General features: G+C 45.3%; 1 protein-coding gene across 2 annotated transcripts in view; it reads left to right on the top strand.

Moving 5' to 3' along the window:
• Positions 1-21,679, top strand: part of GTF2I (general transcription factor IIi) — an 82,620-nt gene extending 60,941 nt beyond the window's left edge. The window contains exons 17-32 of one of the 2 annotated variants that reach the window (XM_011960586.1): positions 2,752-2,823; positions 4,055-4,238; positions 5,211-5,269; positions 6,007-6,081; positions 7,981-8,082; positions 9,008-9,073; positions 9,251-9,434; positions 11,415-11,470; positions 12,449-12,529; positions 13,774-13,857; positions 14,531-14,714; positions 16,528-16,556; positions 17,854-17,895; positions 18,937-18,978; positions 19,765-19,840; positions 20,539-21,679. In XM_011960586.1, coding sequence (XP_011815976.1) covers positions 2,752-2,823; positions 4,055-4,238; positions 5,211-5,269; positions 6,007-6,081; positions 7,981-8,082; positions 9,008-9,073; positions 9,251-9,434; positions 11,415-11,470; positions 12,449-12,529; positions 13,774-13,857; positions 14,531-14,714; positions 16,528-16,556; positions 17,854-17,895; positions 18,937-18,978; positions 19,765-19,823 — 1,319 coding nt within the window. In that variant the 3' untranslated portion in view covers positions 19,824-19,840; positions 20,539-21,679. The remainder of the gene's footprint in view (positions 1-2,751; positions 2,824-4,054; positions 4,239-5,210; positions 5,270-6,006; positions 6,082-7,980; positions 8,083-9,007; positions 9,074-9,250; positions 9,435-11,414; positions 11,471-12,448; positions 12,530-13,773; positions 13,858-14,530; positions 14,715-16,527; positions 16,557-17,853; positions 17,896-18,936; positions 18,979-19,764; positions 19,841-20,538) is intronic. The other variant, XM_011960585.1, reaches the window with a different exon arrangement.
• The last annotated feature ends 838 nt before the right edge of the window (positions 21,680-22,517 follow it).

Here is a 22,517-nt window from a genome sequence, read left to right as displayed (position 1 = left end):
ACCTTACTTGGCCTGCCTGTGTGGAACATGCATTGCGAGTCTTTGGACAGGACAATTCAAGTCACAGACCACATGACAAAAGAATTTTGTGGCCATCAGAATTGTCTGCTTCAACCCACCATAGGTGCACATTGTCCTCAGCCTGGTGAAAGGGAGATGTCACACACGAGAAGGCAGTGGAGCCAGGCACGTGATGGAGTGGGAGGTGGCACCTGGCTCTGTGAGGAGGCCATGAAGTCCTGCATGGGAGGAGCAAGGTGGGGAGTGGGGAGCAGGGCAAAAGAGGAGGCTGAGCAGGTAATAGAGGCGCTCGACCTTTGCAGAGGAAGAGTCCGAGGTCTTTATTGGTGGTATTCAAATGTGGTTCATACCAGAGGTATTTTCTGTGGCTGAATGGACTACTCTGAAATCCACAGGGAAAAAACAACTCACATTCAACCCTTGAGATGCTAAGTTTTCTTTTAAAGTAAAGGAAATGCTACAAGATTTTCTGAAACCAGCAACCTTTAGCGATAACGTCAGACCTTCTCCAACATTTTCCACTGCGTTTGTCAGCAATCAGAGATGACCTCCACACCGAGGCGAACCCTCCACCTCCCCCCGACCCCTTTCCTCTTTCTCTCTTTCCCTCCTTTCGTCATCCAGGAACACTCCAGTCAGACTGCAGTGTCTCCAAGTTGACCTCCGTCCTCATCCACACCTGAACATTCTGTCCACATCAGCGATATTCTACATGTCTTTATAATAGCTTTTATTTTTTTTTAATTTTTCATGTTTAAAAGGTAATGGTTGTCTTCTGGGTAGGAAAACACACCCCACTGTCACTGGGTGATGCTGAGTGACATCTCCTAGGTCTTTTACCATTGGTTTTTTTTTTTTTTTTTTGGAAGTGATTTTTCCTTTTATGTCCGTTGTTTTAAGCCATTTGTGAAAAATCAGTGATTTCTGGGGTGGGGACAGAAGGAAGGTGGTGGTAAAAGTCAATGGTGCTGTGGCCCAGTTGGCTGGAGGAGGTTTGGGGCAGGGCGGCCTTCACTGGGGCAGCTGGAGGAGCACGGACGGCCCTGCGGGCAGGTGGGTGAGTTCTGAGAGCTGGAGGGCCGGTATGCAGTGTCCTCCATGGTTCCAGCTTGTGGACTTGATCAGGCCGTCACCTGCGGTGGCCACTGAGCTGGTGATGAACTCCATTGCCCTGGAGTTGCCCTTGGCAGAGATGATGGCCGCCGCCCTCTGCTGCTCAGCCTTCGCCACCACGGATCTGGCCCTTTCCTTCCTGCTGAGCCACCTCTTTGGTTCCACTGCTTCTACCAACTCCTTCCTGAAGGTCAGATCCAAGGTCATAGCATCCAGGAGGAGCCTGAAGGTTGCTGCTTGCTCCAAAGTCTGAAGGTCAGATCCAAGGTGATAGCATCCAGGAGGAGCCCAAAGGTTGCTGCTTGCTCCGAAGTTAATTGCTCACCTGTCTGGAGCCCAGCTCTCCCTGCGTGATCAGTTCTCCAGCGTCAGCCCAAGCCACCCCCGGCTTGAGGAGCTCTGCGGTGATGGACGGCAGCACACTCTTCATTGGCTTCTCCGATAATTGGAAGATGGGAGAACCTGGCCAGCAACAGGCAGGAAGAGGACGCCCAGTGTGATGGTGACAGTCTTTGCTCACGGTGATGACTGGCGCCTTATGTGGTCAAGAGCAGCAGTCAGAGATAATTGGCTTCTTTTCCCATGGGATGAGAAAGTGAGTTCCTTCCTCTATCACAGTGTCCTGAATGCCATGGAACTGGTCGAAGATGACAGACAGCTCTCTGTCCAGCACCACATCATAGAAGGCAGAGTTCCTCACGCTTCCTGCAGCAGCAGCTAAGGCCAGGCCAGACTTGGCAGCTGTGTTTCCGTCTGCTGGACCCACTCAGGCCTCCGTCCACTCCGGCCCCACATGAATTCCATCCCTTTATCATTGATTTCTGATGAGAAAAGTCACTTTGATTAGTGAAGTGTTGCTTTATGTGGATTTTTAGGCACACATCTGTTAGATAAAACAAGGATTGCCTGTAGAGAAAGCAAATAAAAGCAAAGTCCCTCGTGTTGAAACTGGTGTGGGAGCCCTTGAACCTTACGCAGCTGGCCTCCCTGCCCTGACCAAGTTCGCTGAGGGACTTCTCCAAGGAGCAATGTGTGAGAAGCACTGATTTTGAGCACTCTTTCATGTGGACAAATTTCACTTTATTTGCAATGTCAACTTAAATTTAAATTCTGCCTTTCTAGGCCGGGCACGGTGGCTCATGCCTGTAATCCCAGCACTTTGGGAGGCGGAGGTGGGTGGATCACTTGAGGTCAGGCGTTCAAGACCAGCTTGGCCAACATGATGAAACCCCATCTCTACTAAAAATACAAAAATTATCCTGGTGTGGTGACAGGCACCTGTAATCCCAGCTACTCGGGAGGCTGAGGCAGGAGAATCGCTTGAACCCAGGAGGCAGAGGTTGCAGCGAGCCGAGATCATACCACCACACTCCAGCCTGAGCATCATAGTGAGACTCTGTCTCTAAATAAATAAATAAATTCTGTCTTTCTGCAGTTTTTCTGATATTTGGCAAGTACCGGAAATTATTCTTTTCCTTAAGACCCCAAATTTTGGCTTTTAACAAAACTGAATTAAGAGAATCACTGCAAACAAGGGTACGTTCTAGCGAAATCCATTCTGATTTGCCACAGCACTGATAAATAACACAGTTAATTGGGTTTCTTTTTGTTTTCCAGTCAAAGAAGATTGGAATGTCAGAATTACCAAGCTACGGAAGCAAGTGGAAGAGATTTTTAATTTGAAATTTGGTAAGTAAAAGCCAATATTTATGTCTTTAATAACATATCAGCGAAGGGCCATGTCTGAATAGTGGTATGGAAGTTCAGGACCAACCGGGTGCGGTGGCTCACGCCTGTAATCCCAGCACTTGGGAGGCCGAGGTGGGCAGATCAGGAGGTCAGGAGATCGAGACCATCCTGGCTAACACAGTGAAACCCCGTCTCTACTAAAAATACAAGAACATTAGCTGGGCGTGGTGGTGAGCGCCTGTAGTCCCAGCTACTCGGGAGGCTGAGGCAGGAGAATGGCGTGAACCAGGGAGGCTGAACTTGAGCAGTGAGCCGAGATTGCACTGCTGCACTCCTGCCTGGGTGACAGAGCGAGATTCTGTCTCAAGAAAAAAAAAAAAGTTCAGGACCTAAAGAAGGAAGGTCCCAGAAACTGGGTTTCTGTTTCTTTCTACCACTGCACTTGCTACTGAAACCAAGCAGATGACTTCATTTCTCTTGGATTCCGCTTTCTCACGCGTCAGAATGGGAGAGGAAGGGAGGCATTGGGATAAGTCTCAGTTCCACTGGTTTGTACTTCTCATCTGGCTAACACCCATGTGGCAAATGGGTGGCAAAAGGTTTCATCATTTGTTTCAGCTTAGATTTGTTGACAGCGGTTTCCTGGAGTGCTGTCTTGAGAACGATTCTGAGGAGGCTCAGCAAGAAAGTGTTTCAGTTGATTGGGTGTGTCTGTCATGGAGAAGGAAGTAAGGAGTGGGCAGTGCTAGCAATATTCCCGGGGCACTCCTATCCATTATCTCAATACCTGGGGTTGACGTTTCCTGTCCCAGATCAGGAGTCCTGACTACCCTGCCTCTGACCACTCGAACTGAGGCTTAGCTGTATCATAGACGCCACCCGTTTGTGAACAGACACCCTGCTTCTCGATGATAACGCAAAGACCAGCAGGGGCCACTGCTGTGTGGAATGGCCTTCGGTCATTTCTGCCCAGAGCACAGAGGTCATTTTCACCAATAATGTAACTCTCCTTTTGATTGAAAGTGTTAAAATGTTCCTCCTAAAAGCACTTATTTTTTAGGCTCATTCTTCAGATTTGCCCCATATCCTAAGCAAAATGCCTTCAATATGAAGTGGATATTGCTTGATCGTAGGGAGCTTTTCCATGCTGTACTCGAGAATGTAGATGCAAAGAAAAGAATGTCTGTGTCAAATGTTATCCTCCGCAACTTACGTTCTCTTGCGCTTTCAGCTCAAGCTCTTGGACTCACCGAGGCAGTGAAAGTACCGTATCCCGTGTTTGAATCAAACCCGGAGTTCTTGTATGTGGAAGGCTTGCCAGAGGGGATTCCCTTCCGAAGCCCTACCTGGTTTGGAATTCCACGACTTGAAAGGATCGTCCGCGGGAGTAATAAAATCAAGTTCGTTGTTAAAAAGTAAGTTCTCTTTGCCACTGTAGTCGTTTCTGGAATTAAAACAATAAAATGACACTTCTGTTACAATGTTTTTCAAGCTGGAGGTGACAGGCGTGGCTGTCAAGTCCTTGATGGCAAAGCCTGGCTGTGAGCTGCAGTCCTGGTACTGTCCATCGCCTCTGCAGTCCCGCAGCCCATACTCAATCATCTTCATCAGTGCAAGGAAAACGGTGACGACGGCCTCTGCGGCGTCACTGCAAGGCTCCGTGGTGACTCGCAGTATGCCTGAATGGAAGTTTAATTTGCTGGCCTTTATCTGTTCTGTTATTCCTGGTCAATCTTGAGAGTAACTAAATATCAATGAGTGAGTTTTTTTCTTTTTTTTTTTTTTCTTTTGAGACGGAGTCCTGCTCTATCGCCCAGGCTGGAGTGCCGTGGGGCAATCTCGGCTCACTCAAGCTCCGCCTCCTGGGTTCAAGCAACTCCGTGCCTCAGCCTCCCAAGGACCTGGGATTACAGACTTGCACTGCCACGCCTGGCTAATTTTTGTATTTTTAGAATAGACAGAACTTCACCGTGTTGGCTAGACTGGTCTGGAATTCCTGACCTCAGGTAATCCACCCGCCTCAGCCTCCCAAAATGCTGGCATTACAGGCATGAGCCACCATGCCCGGCCTAATGATTGATTTTCTTATCTACATTTCTGCAGAATTTTAATGGCTGAAGAAAGTACACTAGTTTTTTTTCTTTTTTCTTTTCTTTTTTTTTCATGAAAAGAGTCGTTTATTTGCTCTTCATAAAATGGCTTACTAGTCACGAGAAGGAAAAAAGTCAGGGTCTTTTGTCCACAACACTAGGAATTACTGTTGTGTTACAGGATGATTCTGTGAACGCCTTTAGAAAAAAACAACCCTGTTCACATCACGACCGTTTTACTGGCTGTGACACCACCACTGTACTGGCTTCTGTAACATTTCTTGGTTTTCTTTCTAGACCTGAACTAGTTATTTCCTACTTGCCTCCTGGGATGGCTAGTAAAATAAACACTAAAGGTAAGAGGCGACGTGTACTCCGTATCCTATTTGTGCGCATTAAGACACCCTTTATCCGCATCCCTTAAATCATATGGAATCGGCCGATATCTTTGTTGGGGCTGGTAGTTACTTTGCTTTTTAAGGTATTTTGTTTTATTTTTATTATTTATTTATTTATTTATTTATTTATTTATTTATTTTTGAGACAGAATCTCGCTCTGTTGCTCAGGCTGGAGTGCAGTGGCGCAATCTCGGCTCACTGCAACCTCCGCCTTCCGGATTCAAGCCATTCTCCTGCCTCAGCCTCCTGAGTAGCTGGGATTACAGGCACGTGCCACCACTCCTGGCTAATTTTTGTATTTTTAGTAGACACGGGGTTTCACCATGTTGGTCAGACTGGTCTCAAACTCCTGACCTCATGATCCACCCGCCTCGGCCTCCCAAAGTGCTGGGATTACAGGCATGAGCCACTGCACCCAGCCTAAGGTATTTTATTTAATGGACTGACTTTTCTTTTTTTTTCACAAAAAAAAAAAAAAAAATTCCATTGGAAATGTCACATTTGCAATCCTAGTTCATTCATGTTTTCACAGCTTTGTTGAGCCCCCTGTGGAGGATTACACTACAAGTTTAATTCTACAGGTTTCTTTGAAAAGAGCCAAACTGTATGAATTTTAATACTCTGCTCTTATAAAGCATCTCCTTCTGTATTTTTTTCCCTACAATATACAAAAGGAAATCTGTTTATTTTACAGCTTTGCAGTCCCCCAAAAGACCACGAAGTCCTGGGAGTAATTCAAAGGTTCCCGAAATTGAGGTCACTGTGGAAGGTAAGGGCCAGTCTTCGGTATGTTTCTGTTCATTCTCTAGTTTACTGATTGTGTCAGTTCACTAGCTATGTGTTTATACGGATGACGTTAGCCAAACTAGCTTTACCTGTGAACAGCTGCCTGTGATAAAGCTACATTTCTGAATGTTTCTCTTTGAAAATTTTTAAACCATTAATAGAAAAAAGATAACATGGATCACATCATAAACTGCTCCCAAGAAAAACCCTAAAATGCTTTTCCTTTATCATAACAAATAAGGGTGGAGAGTCACGTGGAATGTTTTATCTTGTTTTTTCCTCTTCATTTTTTTTCTATTCTTTTAAGGAAAGAAAGTTTCGGAGTGGTTTCAACAGCAGTGCTTTGAATGAAAGTATTTTCTTTTTCTTTTATTAGTTTTGGAGACAGAGTCTCGCTTTCTTGCCCAGGGTGGAGTGCAGTGGCACAATCTTGAGTCACCGCAGCCTCCGCCTCCCGGGTTCAAGTGATTCTCCTGCCCCAGCCTCCCAAGTAGCTGGGATTACAGGTGTCCACCACCAAGTCCGGATATTTTTATATCTTTAGTAGAGATGTGGTTTCACCATGTTGGCTAGGCTAGTCTCGAACCCCTGACCTCAAGTGAGCCACCACACCCACCTGGTTCTCATCTTTTCAGGCTCACAGTGTTAAAATACTGCATACAATACTAAAGACAATCTCCAACGAACAGTCAAGTATGGATATTTCTTCCATCTCTTCATAAATGCAGAAGGAAATCACTGCATTAGGATCATTCTCTATATCCCAGGTGTCAAGTTTTTAAATAAGAGTTTGCAGTACTGGTGTTGAGTGGCACAGAAGTCCCCATTTAGTCATCTGGTATCCTTTCAGAGAGCCTGCTTTCTCCTATGACAGCCAACAGGCATCCTTGGGCAACTTACACCCGATTAATTATTTCCGTTAAAAAATGCCAAGAATTGGCCGGGCGCGGTGGCTCAAGCCTGTAATCCCAGCACTTTGGGAGGCCGAGACGGGCGGATCACCTGAGGTTGGGAGATCAAGACCAGCCTGACCAACATGGAGAAACCCCATCTCTACTAAAAAATACAAAAAAAAAAAAAAAACTAGCCGGGCGAGGTGGCGGGCGCCTGTAGTCCCAACTACTCCGGAGGCTGAGGCAGGAGAATGGCGTAAACCCGGGAGGCGGAGCTTGCAGTGAGCTGAGATCCGGCCACTGCACTCCAGCCCGGGCGACAGAGCAAGACTCCGTCTCAAAAAAAAAAAAAATGCTAAGAATTAAAAATATATTGAACCCTTTACTTTCTTCCTTCTGGAAAAGATCAGAGGAAGATCTGCCTTATATATAAGATCAGCCTTTCCTGAAGGGCAGATCCAGGTTCACGGGGCCTGGGAGGCTTTAAGAATATAAAATTAGGACCGAGCGCAGTGGCTCTCATGCCTGTAATCCCAGCACTTTGGGAGGCTGAGGCAGACGGATCACCTGAGGTTGGGAGATCAAGACCAGCCTGACCAACATGGAGAAACCCCATCTCTACTAAAAATACAAAATTATCTGGGCGTGGTGGCGCATTCCTGTAAGCCCAGCTACTCAGGAGGCTGAGGCAAGAGAATTGCTTGAAAACAGGAGGCAGAGATTGTGGTGAGCCGAGATTGCGCCATTGCACTCCAGCCTGGGCAACAAGAGTGAAACTTTGTCTCAAAAAAAAAAAGAAAGGAAAAGAAAAATGGGTTTCTGTGGAAATAGAAAAATGGTTTCTGTGAAACTTGCAGGATGACAAGAATACCCATTTCAATTTGAACCTAGGTTTGTTTTCTGGCACAGGCTGGACTTGAAGATCGTAACCTAGAGACACTTACGTCATTGAATGTGTGTTGATTATCATTATTTTTACTCTCCTTTAGGCCCTAATAACAACAATCCTCAAACCTCAGCTGTTCGAACCCCTACCCAGACTAATGGTTCTAACGTTCCCTTCAAGCCACGAGGGAGAGAGTTTTCCTTTGGTAAATATGCGTTTCATTTTTCTTTCTTTCATCGTTTTAAATAGAATAAGTTAATCCTGTTTCCTTTTGCCAGGTGAATTGTTCTTATTGGTGAGTCAGTATATATCAGAGGTTAAAGGAATAGCCCGTACAGCCAGGCTGAGTTCAGATCTGAGTTCAGATCTGAGTTCAAATCCGATGCCACTTAGGCAGGCGAATGCACCCTGCCTCATTTTCCCTTTGTGCAAAATGGTAATAACATTACTTTCTTTCTCTGAGGTTAGTATGAGGATTATAAATACTGTCATTTAAAGTGCTTAGAACCATACCTCGCATGTAGTAGACACTGTAAGTTATGAGGGCATTTTGGGGGTTTTCATTATTTTTTCTTTATTTCAGCATTTGTTCACTTGTAGTCAACATAAAAGCAATGTACTAAAACAGTTTGCTTATATATCAGGACTGGAGTAGTTGTCAAGTCATATCCTGGTAAAAGATTATGCGTTTTTTATTTCTTCTTAAAGATGCACAAATAAGGCTGGGCGCGGTGGCTCACGCCTGTAATCCCAGCACTTTGGGAGGCCGAGGCAGGCGGATCACCTGAGGTTGGGAGTTCGACACCAGCCTGACCAACATGGAGAAACCCCATGTCTACTAAAAATACAGAATTAGCCGGGCATGGTGGTGCGTGCCTGTAATCCCAGCTACTCGGGAGGCTGAGGCAGGAGAACTGCTTGAACCTGGGAGGTGGAAGTTGCGGTGAGCAGAGATCGCGCCACTGCACTCCAGCCTGGGTAACGAAAGCGAAACTCCGTCTCAAAAAAACCAAACAAAACAAACAAACAAAAAGATGCACAAATAAGATGAAACATTCCCGTCTGTGAGCGTGTATTGATAAGTACCGTGATAAGTATTGCAATTTAACTATCTTATGTTTTATATACAGAGGCCTGGAATGCCAAGATCACGGACCTAAAACAGAAAGTTGAAAATCTCTTCAATGAGAAGTGCGGTAAGTCTATTTTGAAACGTTCTTACTGCAGCGCAGGGTGCCTTAATGGGAGTAGAAGGGAGCAGAGGGGGATACTGAGCGTTGGAGTGTCCCTGTCATTGGCAACACGTGGGTTTTTCGGGCTTGAGTGGCGTCATTTCGCCCATGTTCTGTTCTGTGTACGCGGCTGTTTTGCAGGGGAAGCTCTTGGCCTTAAACAAGCCGTGAAGGTGCCGTTCGCATTATTTGAGTCTTTCCCGGAAGACTTTTACGTGGAAGGCTTACCTGAGGGCGTGCCATTCCGAAGACCATCGACTTTTGGCATTCCAAGGCTGGAGAAGATACTCAGAAACAAAGCCAAAATTAAATTCATCATTAAAAAGTAAGGAAATTGGATGAAGTGGGATTAGCATGAGTTGATCGTGTTTGACACTGGGAGATGGGTGTGTGGGTTCATGTTTGTGGCAGGGCTGAATGAGCTCTGGAGTCAGAAAAGCTCCTTTTTATGCTGCACTCTTATGTTTAAAACTTTCCGGCCAGGTGCGATGGCTCACGCCTGTAATCCCAGTATTTTGGGAGGCCAAAGTGGGTAGATTACCTGAGGTCAGAAGTTCAAGACCAACCTGGCCAACATGATGAAACCCGTCTCTACTAAAAATACAAAAATCAGCTGGGCATGGTGGCACATGCCTGTAATCCCAGCTATTTGGGAGACTAAGGCAGGAGAATCACTCGAACCCGGCAGGCTGAGGTTGCAGTGAGCCAAGATTGTGCCATTGCATTCCAGCCTGGGCAGCAAGAGCAAAACTCCATCTCAAAAACAAAAAAAAAAGAAAAGAAAAATTTTCCCTATGCTGCTAGTAGAAGGGAAGGAGGACTCTAGCGTACCAAAGAGATAAAAAAAAAAAGAAATTTTCCTTATGCTGCTACTAGAAGGGAAGGAGGACTCCTCCATACTAGAGAGATAACGACTTTTGGTTGCTGAATGTTGTTACTGCTTGATGCTGAGGAATCTCAGCAGCTGTTCACTTTTCTAAAGTACTTTTATTTCTCCAAATTAATAGAATATTTTTAATTTCTCCTGTTTGCTCGAACATCTGTGGATTAAGCTAACATAATTGAAATAGATAGGAATGGGCCAGGTGTGGCCATTAAATCCCAGCCCTGTGGGAGGCCAAGGTGGGCAAATCACTTGAGGTCAGGAGTTCGACACCAGCCCGGCCAACATGATGAAAACCCGTCTCTACTTAAAATACAAAAAGAAGAAAAGATTAGCCAGGTGTGGTAGCAGTCGCCTGTAATCCCAGCTACTCGAGAGGCTGAGGCAGGAGAATCACTTGAACCCAGGAGGTGGAGGTTGCAGTGAGCCGAGGTTGTGCCACTGCACTCTAGCCTGGGTGACAGAGTGAGACTCTGTCTCAAAAAAGAAAAAAAAGAAATAAGAATAATTGGTGTTTTATAGTACATGCTAATGCACATGAATTACTTGAAATCAATTGAAATGAATTTTAGGTTTCATTTACTTGGTGTTAGGCTTAATTTTGAGTCACCCAGGGATGCTCTCAAGCAAAGCTGGCTTTGACAAACATAATGGCCACCTCTTTATTTATTTATTTATTTTGAGGCGGAGTCTTGCTCTGTACCCCAGACTGGAGTGCAGTGGTGCGTGATCTAGGCTCACTGCAAATCCCGCCTCCTGGGTTCAAACGATTCTCCTGCCTCAGCCTCCCAAGTAGCTGGGATGATAAGCACGTGCCACCACGCCTGGTTCATTTTTGTATTTTTAGTAGAGATGGGGTTTCACTATGTTGGTCAGGCTGGTCTCAAATGCCTGACCTCGTGATCTGCCCATCTCAGCCTCCCAAAGTGCTGGGATTACGGGCATGGGCCACCACGCCTGGCCAGTGGCCCACCTTTTATACTTTTGGCCAGGTGTGCACAAGTTTGGCAGCCCCTAAGCCCTCCGCTTCCACTTCCGGAGCAAGAGCCTCAAGTGCTCCTGTTTTCACAGCCCATCTTGTGTTTCCCTGCTGCGCACGTCGGGCGTTTTCTCTTTCCATCCTCAAGTCTGGCGCTGATTCTTTTCAGCATACGTTCTAGCCTTGGAAAGAAGATGCCAATAAAACCAGTGTAGGGGAAGGGCGGCCAATGAGAGGCAGCGATGGATGTTAAATTTACAATTGTGGTTTGTGTTTTTGGCTGTGGTTCTTTAGATAACCCATGTGATTTCTGTTCTTCATGACTAAGAATTGAATTTAGACTTTACAGAGTTACTGGTTTGTAAATCTTTGAGTTGTTTACATTTTAACGTCAGAGTTTTACTGTTTGATCAGCACGTTTTTTTTTTCTCTTTTGTCTATAGGCCTGAAATGTTTGAGACGGCGATTAAGGAGAGCACCTCCTCTAAGAGCCCTCCCAGTGAGTGTATTTTCTGTATTTTCATTGCTATAGAACACACGCTCTTAGGCGTGCGCGATGCAGCTGTGGTTTACAAACATTGTTTAAAGAATAGCCATTGAGGCCGGGCACGGTGGCTCAAGCCTGTAATCCCAGCACTTTGGGAGGCCAAGACGGGTGGATCACGAGGTCAGGGGATTGAGACCATCCTGGCTAACCTGGTGAAACCCCGTCTCTACTAAAAAATACAAAAAAAAAAAAAAACTAGCCGGGCGAGGTGGCGGGTGCCTGTAGTCCCAGCTACTCGGGAGGCTGAGGCAGGAGAATGGCGTAAACCCGGGAGGCGGAGCTTGCAGTGAGCTGAGATCCGGCCACTGCACTCCAACCTGGGCAACAGCGCGAGACTCCGTCTCAAAAAAATAAAATAAAGAATAGCCATGGAGGCCAAGGCGGGTGGATCACCTGAGGTCAGGAGTTCGAGATCAGCTTGGCCAACATGGCAAAACCCTGTCTCTACTAAAAATATAAAAAATTAGCCAGGTGTAGTGGCGGGCGCCCGTAATCCCATCTACTCAGGAGGTTGAGGAGACGGCAGAATCGCTTGAACTTCGGAGGTGGAAGTTGCAGTGAGCCGAGATCACACCACTGCACTCCAGCCTGGGCAACAGAGCAAGACTCCATCTCAGGAAAAAAAGAAAAAAGGAAAAAAAAGAAAAAAAGGGAAAACCCATGCAAAGTTGTAGTTTGGGCTATTTCACAGTTTTCAGTTCTTTAATAGTTGGGTGGCTCTGTTTGTGTGTGATGCTCTCCTAAGCACCACCAGGAAGAGAAAAACAGTGAAAAGCAGCCCTTCAGGGGGCGTCATGTCTTCCTGAAATGATGTACCATGGAAAGAAAGAACCTTGAACAGGACTGAGATCAAACAGTCTCAGACAGCATGATTATTAGAGATGTTGACCATGTTTTCTACAAATTCTGATTTTAAATTTATATTTTCAGGAAAAATAAATTCATCACCCAACGTTAATACTACTGCCTCAGGTGTAGAAGACCTTAACATCATTCAGGTGACAATTCCAGGTATGATTTCTCTGCTTCCATCATCGTTTGTGGGGGAATCTTCAGGGCCTCTTGGACTCTCCCAACTAGAGAGGTTTGCTCAGCTCCTCCAGGTACTCGGATACGTTACACATTGCCTGGCGCTCCTCCCAGACCTCTACAGCAGTTGCCTTCCAAATACAGTTGCTCTCCAAACAGCTCCCTCAAGTTTTGGCACTTGGCATGAACTAAATCCTGTTAACCACACAAATGTGTCTAGTCTGTTCCTTAAAAAGGGTCTATATAAGGCCGGGCACGGTGGCTCATGCCTGTAATCCCAGCACTTTGGGAGGCTGAGGCGGGAGGATCACTTGAGGTCAGGAGTTCAAAACCAGCCTGGCCAACATGGTGAAACCCTGTCTCTACTAAAAATACAAAAAAATTAGCCAGGCGTGGTGGTGCGTGGCTGTAATCCCAGCTACTTGGGAGGCTGAAGCAGGAGAAATGCTTGAACTTGGGAGGCAGAGGTCGCAGTGAGCCAAGATGGCGCCACTGTACTCCAGCCTGGACAGAGCGATACTCCGTCTGGGAAATAAAAAATCTATATAAAACAGCAGGTAAAGGTCTTTATAACAAGAATAAGTTTGTAATATTTTTAGTTAGGCATTATTTTAAACAATTTCAAATTTAATTGAGTTCAAAGTGCTCAAATACTTAAATCATTTAAAAATGGCAAATGCGGCCGGGCGCGATGGCTTAAGCCTGTAATCCCAGCACTTTGGGAGGCCGAGATGGGCGGATCACGAGGTCAGGAGATCGAGACCATCCTGGCTAACACGGTGAAACCCCGTCTCTACTAAAAATACAAAAACTAGCCGGGCGAGGTGGCGGGCACCTGTAGTCGCAGCTACTCAGGAGGCTGAGGCAGGAGAATGGCGTAAACCCGGGAGGCGGAGCTTGCAGTGAGCTGAGATCTGGCCACTGCACTCCAGCCTGGGCGACAGACCGAGACTCTGTCTCAAAAAAATAAATAAAATAAATAAAATAAAATAAAAATGGTAAATGCTTGAAAACATTACACAGAGCTCCTATAAATTGCGATTAAAAGTGCATCATTGAGCAGCGGCTTGTACCTGTAGTCCCGGCTACTTGGAAGACTAAGCCAGGAGGATCGCTTCAGCCCAAGAGTTTGAGGCCAGTCTGGGCAACATCATGAGATACCATCTCTTTACCAAAAAAAAAAAAAAGCAGTATTTAAGTTTTGGGTTTTCTCTGAACTGTTTCAGATGATGATAATGAAAGACTCTCGAAAGTTGAAAAAGCTAGACAGCTAAGAGAACAAGTGAATGACCTCTTTAGTCGGAAATTTGGTAAGTGTTGCATTTGCAAAGTACAGTTGCTATAAGCAAAGAGATTTGTTTTAGTAAGATCTTTTCAGCAGATGATGGTTAGGTGGTTGTAATCCTCCTATAGAAAAGGAATTAAAATTTAAAAGTAAGTGTTTTGTTTATGCTAAATGTATTTAATAAGATACCATTAGTGTTATATTATTGACTGTCAGTATAAAAGTTAATGAATTTAAGGTTCACTGTCTGGCAGTGTGGCTCACGCTTGTAATCCCAGCATTTTGGGAGGCCGAGGCGGGTGGATTCGTTGAGGCCAGGAGTTCGAGACCAACCTGGCCAACATGGTGAAACCCTGTCTCTACTGAAAAATATAAAAAGTTAGCCAGGTATGGTGGCGCATGCCTATAATCCCTGCTACTCAGGAGGCTGTGGCATGAGAACTGCTTGAATCTGGGAGGCAGAGATTGCAGTGAGCTGAGATCAAGCCATCTCACTCCAACCTAGGTGATAGAGTGAGACTCTGTCTCAAAAAAAATTGTTTTAAGGTTCATATTTAAATTTGTTTGAAGTGTACAAAGACCTTAGTTAACAGCAGAGACAGTCTTTAAAATAAATGTTGATCTGGTGCTTTTGACAGACTTTTTAAGGCAGTGGGTTAATCTGTGCTGTTGTGCTGTTTGTCTCACTGTCACTGTAGGTGAAGCCATTGGTATGGGTTTTCCTGTGAAAGTTCCCTACAGGAAAATCACAATTAACCCTGGCTGTGTGGTGGTTGACGGCATGCCCCCGGGGGTGTCCTTCAAAGCCCCCAGCTACCTGGAAATCAGCTCCATGAGAAGGATCTTAGATTCTGCCGAGTTTATCAAATTCACAGTCATTAGGTAAGTGAGAGTTTTCTGCTTAGTCACAGGAACGAATCTGGAGCTCATGAGGCTGACTCATCTAAAATTCAGCCACAGGTAGTCATCGAATCAGGCTTCCTATGCTATGCAATGAACAAATAAAGATAACTTGTTTCGTCAGTAGAATGTTAGATGTGCCTCTGCCTAAGCCGACTCTTTTAATTCTTTGGCAAAGGGTTGACAAACTAGGACTGTTTGCCAAATTCAGCCTGCCTCCTATTTTTGCCAAATTCAGCCTGCCTCCTCTATTTTTAGAGACTTCCTGAAACACAGCTACGCCCGTATTATCCATGGCTACTTTCCTGTCACAGTGAGTAAATAGCTGGGACTGAGACAGCATGGCCTCCAAAGTCTAAAATATTTACTCTCTAGCACTTTATAGAAAAACTTTGGCCAGGCACAGTGGCTAACGCCTGTAATCCCAGCATTTTGGGAGGCCAAGGCAGGCAGATCACCTGAGGTCAGGAGTTCCAGACCAGCCTGGCCAACATGGTGAAATCCTGTCTCTACACAAATACGGCAGTTAGCTGGGCATGATGGTGAGTGCCTGTAGTCCCAGCTACTCGGGAGGCTGAGGCAGGAGAATCGCTTGAACCCAGGAGGTAGAGGTTGTAGTGAGCCGAGATTATGCCATTGCACTCCAGCCTGGGTGACAGAGTGAGACTCTATCTCAAGAAAGAAAGAAAAACTGCCAACCTCTGTCTTAGGGTGCCGTGTCACAGGCTTTGGGTCAGACGGATTCAATCTCGCATCAACCATGTGTTAGCCTGGTCACTGTGTTCCTTGTCTGTAAATGAGAGTGACCATTGTTACCATGGAGAGTGTCAGCTCCCTCCCATAGAGCAGGCATGATGATTGTACTCACCCTCTAACATCATTTGAGCACCACATTCCTTCCTGTGTCCTTGTTACCATAAGAGACGCCCACGTAGGCCGGGTGCGGAGGCTCACACCTGTAATCCCAGCACTTTGGGAGGCCAAGGCGTGCGAATCATGAGGTCAGGAGATCGAGACCATCCTGGCTAACATGGTGAAACCCTGTCTCTACTAAAAATACAAAAAATTAGCCGGGCATGGTGGTGCGTACCTGTAGTCCCAGCTACTCAGGAGGCTAAGGCAGGAGAATGGCGTGAACCCGGGAGGCAGAACTTGCAGTGAGCTGAGATCGTGCCACTGCACTCCAGCCTGGGCGACAGAGCGAGACTCTGTCTCAAAAAAAAAAAAGAGACGCCCACCTGAGCACCAACTCCAGGTTATCTTCCTCTTTTTCTTCCAGGGTCCCAGAAACTTAGCTACAACTCAACCTACCCAATCAGTTCATCATCAAACTGCCACTGTCTCTAGTTCAAATCTCTTAGGACTGGCACTCAGAAATCTCATAATAAATCCTCTTGAGGCTTCTTCTCATTCACTCGTCTTCTTCCAACTTTCTTTCCCTCAAAATCTCATGTTTTTGTTCCGCTTCACCCACGGTCATTCTCCACATCATTCTCAGGAGTTAGGCAAAAAGCCCCTTCCATTCTTCCGTGCGTTGAACTTAGAATCACTCTGTTCCCTGCTCTGCGCTTCTGTTTTTTGTTTTTCCTCCATTTACTGCATAACATTTTCTAACAGTTTCTTATTATGGATACATATCTATCTCTTCCATAAGTTTATAAGGTCGTGGATAATACTTCTCACTGTAGTACGTAAATGACATGGGCTAGATATGAGTTGAATAGACAGTTATACCTGTAAATTCTTATAGAGTGAAAATAAATTATTATACTTTACAATTTGTTTCTCTCTTTAGACCATTTCCAGGACTTGTGATAAATAACCGTGAGTATTTTGTGAAGTGTTTTCGTTTTTGCCCTGGGGTGTGACATGTGTGCGTGTGAGTGTGTATATGTGCTTAAAGTATATCACGTTACTTCACCTACGTCAGCAGCCATGCCAGATACTTATTTTAGCCCTCAGTAAAAACACCAGGCACTTGCAAGTTGTAAAATTCTTCAAGCTTCTTAACTTTTCCCATTCTCGATGCACTTAATCATAAAATGGTAATAATAGCACTGATTCTGGGGGAGTCGTTTCAGTAGATGGAAAGCATCTAGAACAAGTGTCAGCAAGCTTCTGCCGAGGTGTGTGCATAAAGTTTTATTGAAACCACCATTGTGTTCATTTGTTTATGGCAGCATTGAGAGGTGGCAACAGCAAATGTGTGCTTGCAAAACCTAAAATGCTTACTAATTGGCTCTGTAAGAAAAGAGTTTGCAGCCGCCTAACCTAGAACAGCGTCTAGCCTAGAGTATGTGCTTAGCCTATGGTATGTGCTCAGCGAATACAATCTATATTTATTACTGCTTTTATGACTGTTATAATCACTGTGCTTGGATTTCGTGCCAAAGTAAGTCATTTAATGTGCCTGCTTCTATTACTATTTCAGCACAGTGTCTGGCACACGTTGGGCTTTCAAATATTACCGAGCGGGTGAACAAATGTCCTTTCAATTCCTTAACATTGATGTCATTTTCAGTAGTATTTTGAGCCAAACTTAATTTTGCAAGTGTGTTTTTGTTCTCTTAACTTTATTATTAAAAATGTATAAAAGTGAGACCAGGAGCGGTGGCTCACGCCTGTAATCCCAGCAGTTTGGAGGCTGAGGCAGGCGGATCGCTTGAGGTCGGGAGTTTGAGACCAGCCCGTCCAACATGGTGAAAACCTGTCTCTACTAAAAATACAAAAATCAGCTGGGTGTGGTGGCAGATGCCTGTAATCCCAGCTACTCGGGAGGGTGAGGCAGGAGAGTCGCTTGAATCCTGGAGGCAGAGGTTGCAGTGAGCTGAGATCGTGCCATTGCACTCCAGCCTGGACAACAAGAGCAAAACTCTGTCTCAATAAATTATTTATTTACATAAATAATACATAAATAAATAAAATGTTCTCTTTTGTTCCTGTTCTTGTGCGGTAGTGTGGAATAGAGTTTTATGGTAATTACTATGAATTAGTGATTCTGAGGACCATAGCAGAACTCTGAGGTTTGTATCCTTCTCATCTTGAGCAAATGTATGTTAAAATGCTTGTCAAAGGGAACAACACATCCTTACATTATTAAACCGATCTGCTTCATTTTCAGAGCTGGTTGATCAGAGTGAGTCAGAAGGCCCCGTGATACAAGGTGAGTGAGGCAAGGGAGGGCCCGGAGCTACTCCTGCCGCGCAGTCGCCTGCCCTGAGGGGACTCAGTTACACAGCGCACACATGCTTCTCTGTGCTTTTCACTCCTGGGTTTGACAGCTGATCAAAACATAAATTCAAGCTGTGGGTCCTGATTGAGAACAGGGGGCTGCACACCATTTGCACCCCCTATCCCAGCTCAGGCCTAACATCAGGAACCCCAGGATTAATGGATAGGATGAAATGGCAGAGAAAGAGGGTTGTCATTTTAACCTGACTCTATGCCGTCCATTTCTAATGTCTGCCATAAGTCATTGAGCAAAATGTTCTTGAGTAGAAATGTACAGATTGTGCTTTTAAAAAATTCCTTAAAAAACAACTGGAATGGCCCGGTGCTATGTGAGTCATTGAAAGTAATGAGGCTGGGCGCAGTGGCTCACGCCTGTCATCCCAGCACTTTGGGAGGCCGGAGTGCGTGGATCACTTGAGATCAGGAGTTCAAGACCAGCCTGCCCAACATGGTAAAACTCTATATCTACTAAAAATACGAAAATTAGCCAGACATGGTGGTGGGCACCTATAGTCCCAGCTACTCGGGAGGCCGAGGCAGGAGAACTGCTTGAACCTGGGAGGTGGAGGTTGCATTGAGCCAAGATCACGCCACTGCACTCCAGCCTAGGCAACAAAGGGAGATTGTGTCTCAAAAAAACAAACATATGAACAAAAACAAAAGAGTAATGAAAAGCTTTTATTAAAGGGAGTAAACAGAAGGATGAGGAAGAAAGCATAACTAACTAAGGCACTTGTTTTCACGGTAGAGCTCTTTCAGACTTCAGCTGTATGTGTAAACTTAGGACCGCATTTGAGAAACAGAAATTTGAAAGTACACTTGGATAATGGTGTGCTCCACCTCAAGACCGTGGGCATTGTGCCATCATGCCTGTGTTTGTACAGAGTCTGGAGGGCTTCCTCCTCCTGGGTTATTTCATAGTATAAAGCAGCTGTTGGACAATGTGGAAATCAATCTCTGTGTTTCTCTTTAGAATCAGCTGAACCAAGCCAGTTGGAAGTTCCAGCCACAGAAGGTAAAAGGGTGGGGTGGTCCTGCAAGTCCTTAAGACTTCTTCTTTCTTCTTTTTCTTTCTTTTCTTTTCTTTTTAAGACAGGGTCTCGCTCTGTCACCCAGGCTGGAGTGAGGTGGCGTGATCTCTGCAACCTCTGCCTGCCAGGCTCAAGCAATTCTCCTGCCTCAGCCTTCCTAGTAGCTGGGATTACAGGCCTGCACCATCATGCTTGGCTAATTTCTGTATTTTTAGTAGAAACAGGGTTTCACCATGTTGGCCAGGCTAGTCTCAAACTCCTGACCTCAAGTGACCTGCCAGCCTTGGCTTCCCAAAGTGCTCGGATTACAGGCACGAGCCACCTTGCCCAGCCAAGACTTGTTACCAGGACAAAAGATTGTGTGTTTAAACTATTTCACTAGAACTGAGTGGTGGTTTTGCTCTCTTTCTTCTGGGTGAAGTGGATTTGCAGGTTATGCTGTTGCAAGATGACGCATAGCTGCTTTTGCTCCATTTCCCCCAGATGACTTGGTAAATTCTCTGTGAATGACTCTGCTGCATAACCTAGATAACATAATGTGTGTCCTTTAAATGCATAAAGGCCAGGAGATGTTTGTTACTTTGAAAACTTAAGTAACAAAATTTTGAATGTATTGCCAAAGAGACTTCTCTCTGAAGCTCTTTTGATGTTTGGTGCCTTGTCCTTCATATTATTAAACCATATCTTAGTAAACAGTTTGGTACGAATGGATTTATCATTGAGCAGGTCTGCAAAATAATTAATCGGTACCATTTTTTTTCCATTGATAGAAATAAAAGAGACTGATGGAAGCTCTCAGATCAAGCAAGAACCAGACCCCACGTGGTAGACCTCTTCCCTCCTAGGGTAAATCAGCTTCTGTGTCAGGGATGCCGTGTGGTGTCCATCTGAACCCCCTGCATATGCGTAGCTAATGTGATCTCCCCATTTCCACATAAGATGGTGGCCCTGCCTTCAGGGAATGTGGGAGCCAGGTGGGAGCCTTCCTGGATGTTTAAGCTAGAAGATTCAACAGGGAGATTCTCCTTGGATCAATATATGTCTCTCAGTCAAAGATGTAAAAGCACTTTTGCCTTAAAAAGAATGTTGTTTCTAATCTATAGAGTAAACGTCCTTCTCATTGGAATTCACTATGAGTCAGAATCATTAGACTGTTTTTTTTTCCCGTAGTAATAGTATTTTACAGAGTCTCACAGAGCTGCAGATCTATTGTTCATCTTGCAGAGTTGAGTTCGCAATTCTGATCCTGTTATTCCAGATTTCTTAAATTTGGCCAAGTTATAACAGGAGCAGTAGCTTGAGACCCGAAGTCAGGAAACTTTGACAATGGATTTTTTTTTTTTTAATCCGGAGACTTGTTGTACTGGAATTTGCCTTACCCTGTCAGCTCATGGACTTAAGGTTTCATCCCGCTTTATGAGTGCATCCGAATCCAAGTCATTGTTACCCGAATTTGCAAATTAAGTTGTGATATTCGTGACTGTTAAATTCCTGTAATTAGATTAACCTGTTTGCTTGCTTGTTTGTTTTCTCTCCTATTTTAGCTTAAAGTATCAGTGGTTGAGAAGAGCTTTTCGGACGTGTTACTTCCCCAAGCTGTGTAATATACTTGTATAACAGAAATACCTTCTATACAAACCTTTTTTTCTACTTTTAGATAGAAATGTCTACTTTTTCAGCAGTTCTGTGAATTAAAGAGCAGAGTGACTGTGGGTCTGGAATGGCTGGTGTACTTGGGAATGTATTATCAGGATTATACAGCAATGCTGGGAAACGACAGGGAAAATGACAGGAATGAATCTCACCAGATTTTTTATGTACTCAGCAGAGCCTTGAGTTACGGTGTTTATTTTCCAATCAAGTGAAGATATCTCCTACTGGAACATCTCAGCTTCTGCAGTGAAGAAAAATTCCTGTGATAGTTCAGTTCTTTAGTTTTTCTATTTGAAAAAAAAAAAAAAATCATTTAAATGATCCTTTGTTCACGGCTCTCCTTAATGACTGAGTGAACAGTTCCTATCTGTATATTTGACTAAACCTTTTCCTAAGCTATCTCTCATGGTTCCTATGTTTTTTTTATCATAATTAAAAGCAAAACCATCTGGATCACCTAACAGTCAGAGGTCAGTATCTCAGCGTGTGAATTACAAAGTAAATACAGAGAGAACCTCTTCCACTTTTACTTTTCGTCCAAATAAAATGCATGGTGTACCAGAAGTTGAAGATCAGGTTGAGGATTGGGGCTAGCTCGATGACACTAAGGCCCCGACATCGCGGGACCTGCTGTGGCGTGGATTCTTAGGAACGTGGTTCTAGCCGGTCCCCTCTCCAGGGGTCGCCATGGCCGGCATTACTTCCTAGTTCTTCTTGTAACCCTGAGGTGCCAGCACGGGGAGGGAGGAGGGATCAGGGGGCTGAGGATGCAACCTCTGACGTTCTGCGCCTTCCTAGGAGAGTCTTACATGTGTTGAGATTTCACAAGCAATGCGAGTTGTAAAATACCAGCTCTACAAGAAGCTAGGCTCTGTGACAGCATAGTTCTCAGTAGCTTTATCACAATATTCACAATGGAGAATTATATGACATGGTAGCAGAAATAGGCCCTTTTATGTGTTGCTTCTATTTTACCTCAAATTGTAGATATAGGGTAATCAATAAAATCCATCCATGCCTTTCACACACTAAGTCATTGCTCTCTTGGCTGTTTTCATGGTTCTGTCTGGGGAAGTTTGGGGGTGGCTCGGCGTAGGTGGGACGCAGACCGAGGCTGAGGCTGGCGCTGGACAGAGCCCGCCAGGCCTCCCGGGGACAGTGCCACTTGCGGTGTTTCTCAGACCACTGCTGCCCGTCTCCTCTGAGCTGGGCCAGGGCCCCCACCCACCCTTCTATCTGGGCCAGCCAGCTGTGGATGGAGAGCAGCTCACATACGATTTGGGGAGCCAAAAGCCCCTGCCATCGAGAGCTCATGCAGCAGCCGCTCCTGCCTGAGCCCACACACTGGCTCTGAGGCTCTTCTGTTCTCAGCGTGGTCCCTGCTTCTGCCATGCCCTATCCGCGTGTGCCAGAGAGGGAAACTGATCTCGCGATTCGCCTGCCTGCTAACCTGGGAGGAGACTGCTTCTCTGATAGCATCTCACAGTTCTTTGAACGTGTCCTTAAAACGTGCCCTGCCGTGCCACCCTCAGCCACACCTCCCAGCACTGATCCTGGAGAATCAGGGCCATGGCGAGGCTGCTGTTGGCGAAAGCCCAGCTCTTCCATGAATCTCCATTCAGTTACTGGTTTCACACTCATTTGTGAGGTCACAGACTTGCCAAGGAGATTCATGATTCAATCCGTTACAACAATTCTGTGTGTACATAACACATTTTTTTTCTTTTTCTTTTCTTTTTTTTTTTTTTTTTTTTGAGACAGTCTTACTCTGTTGTCCCCAGGCTGGAGCAGAGTGGTGCAATCTCAGCGCACTGCAACCTCCACCTCACAGGTTCAAGCAATTCTCCTACCTCGGCCTCCCGAATAGCTG

Source organism: Colobus angolensis, unplaced genomic scaffold (genome assembly GCF_000951035.1).
Source record: "Colobus angolensis palliatus isolate OR3802 unplaced genomic scaffold, Cang.pa_1.0 Scaffold516, whole genome shotgun sequence".
In the NCBI taxonomy this organism is placed as follows: Eukaryota; Metazoa; Chordata; class Mammalia; order Primates; family Cercopithecidae; genus Colobus; species Colobus angolensis.
This window is presented reverse-complemented; position numbering and strand designations above follow the sequence as displayed.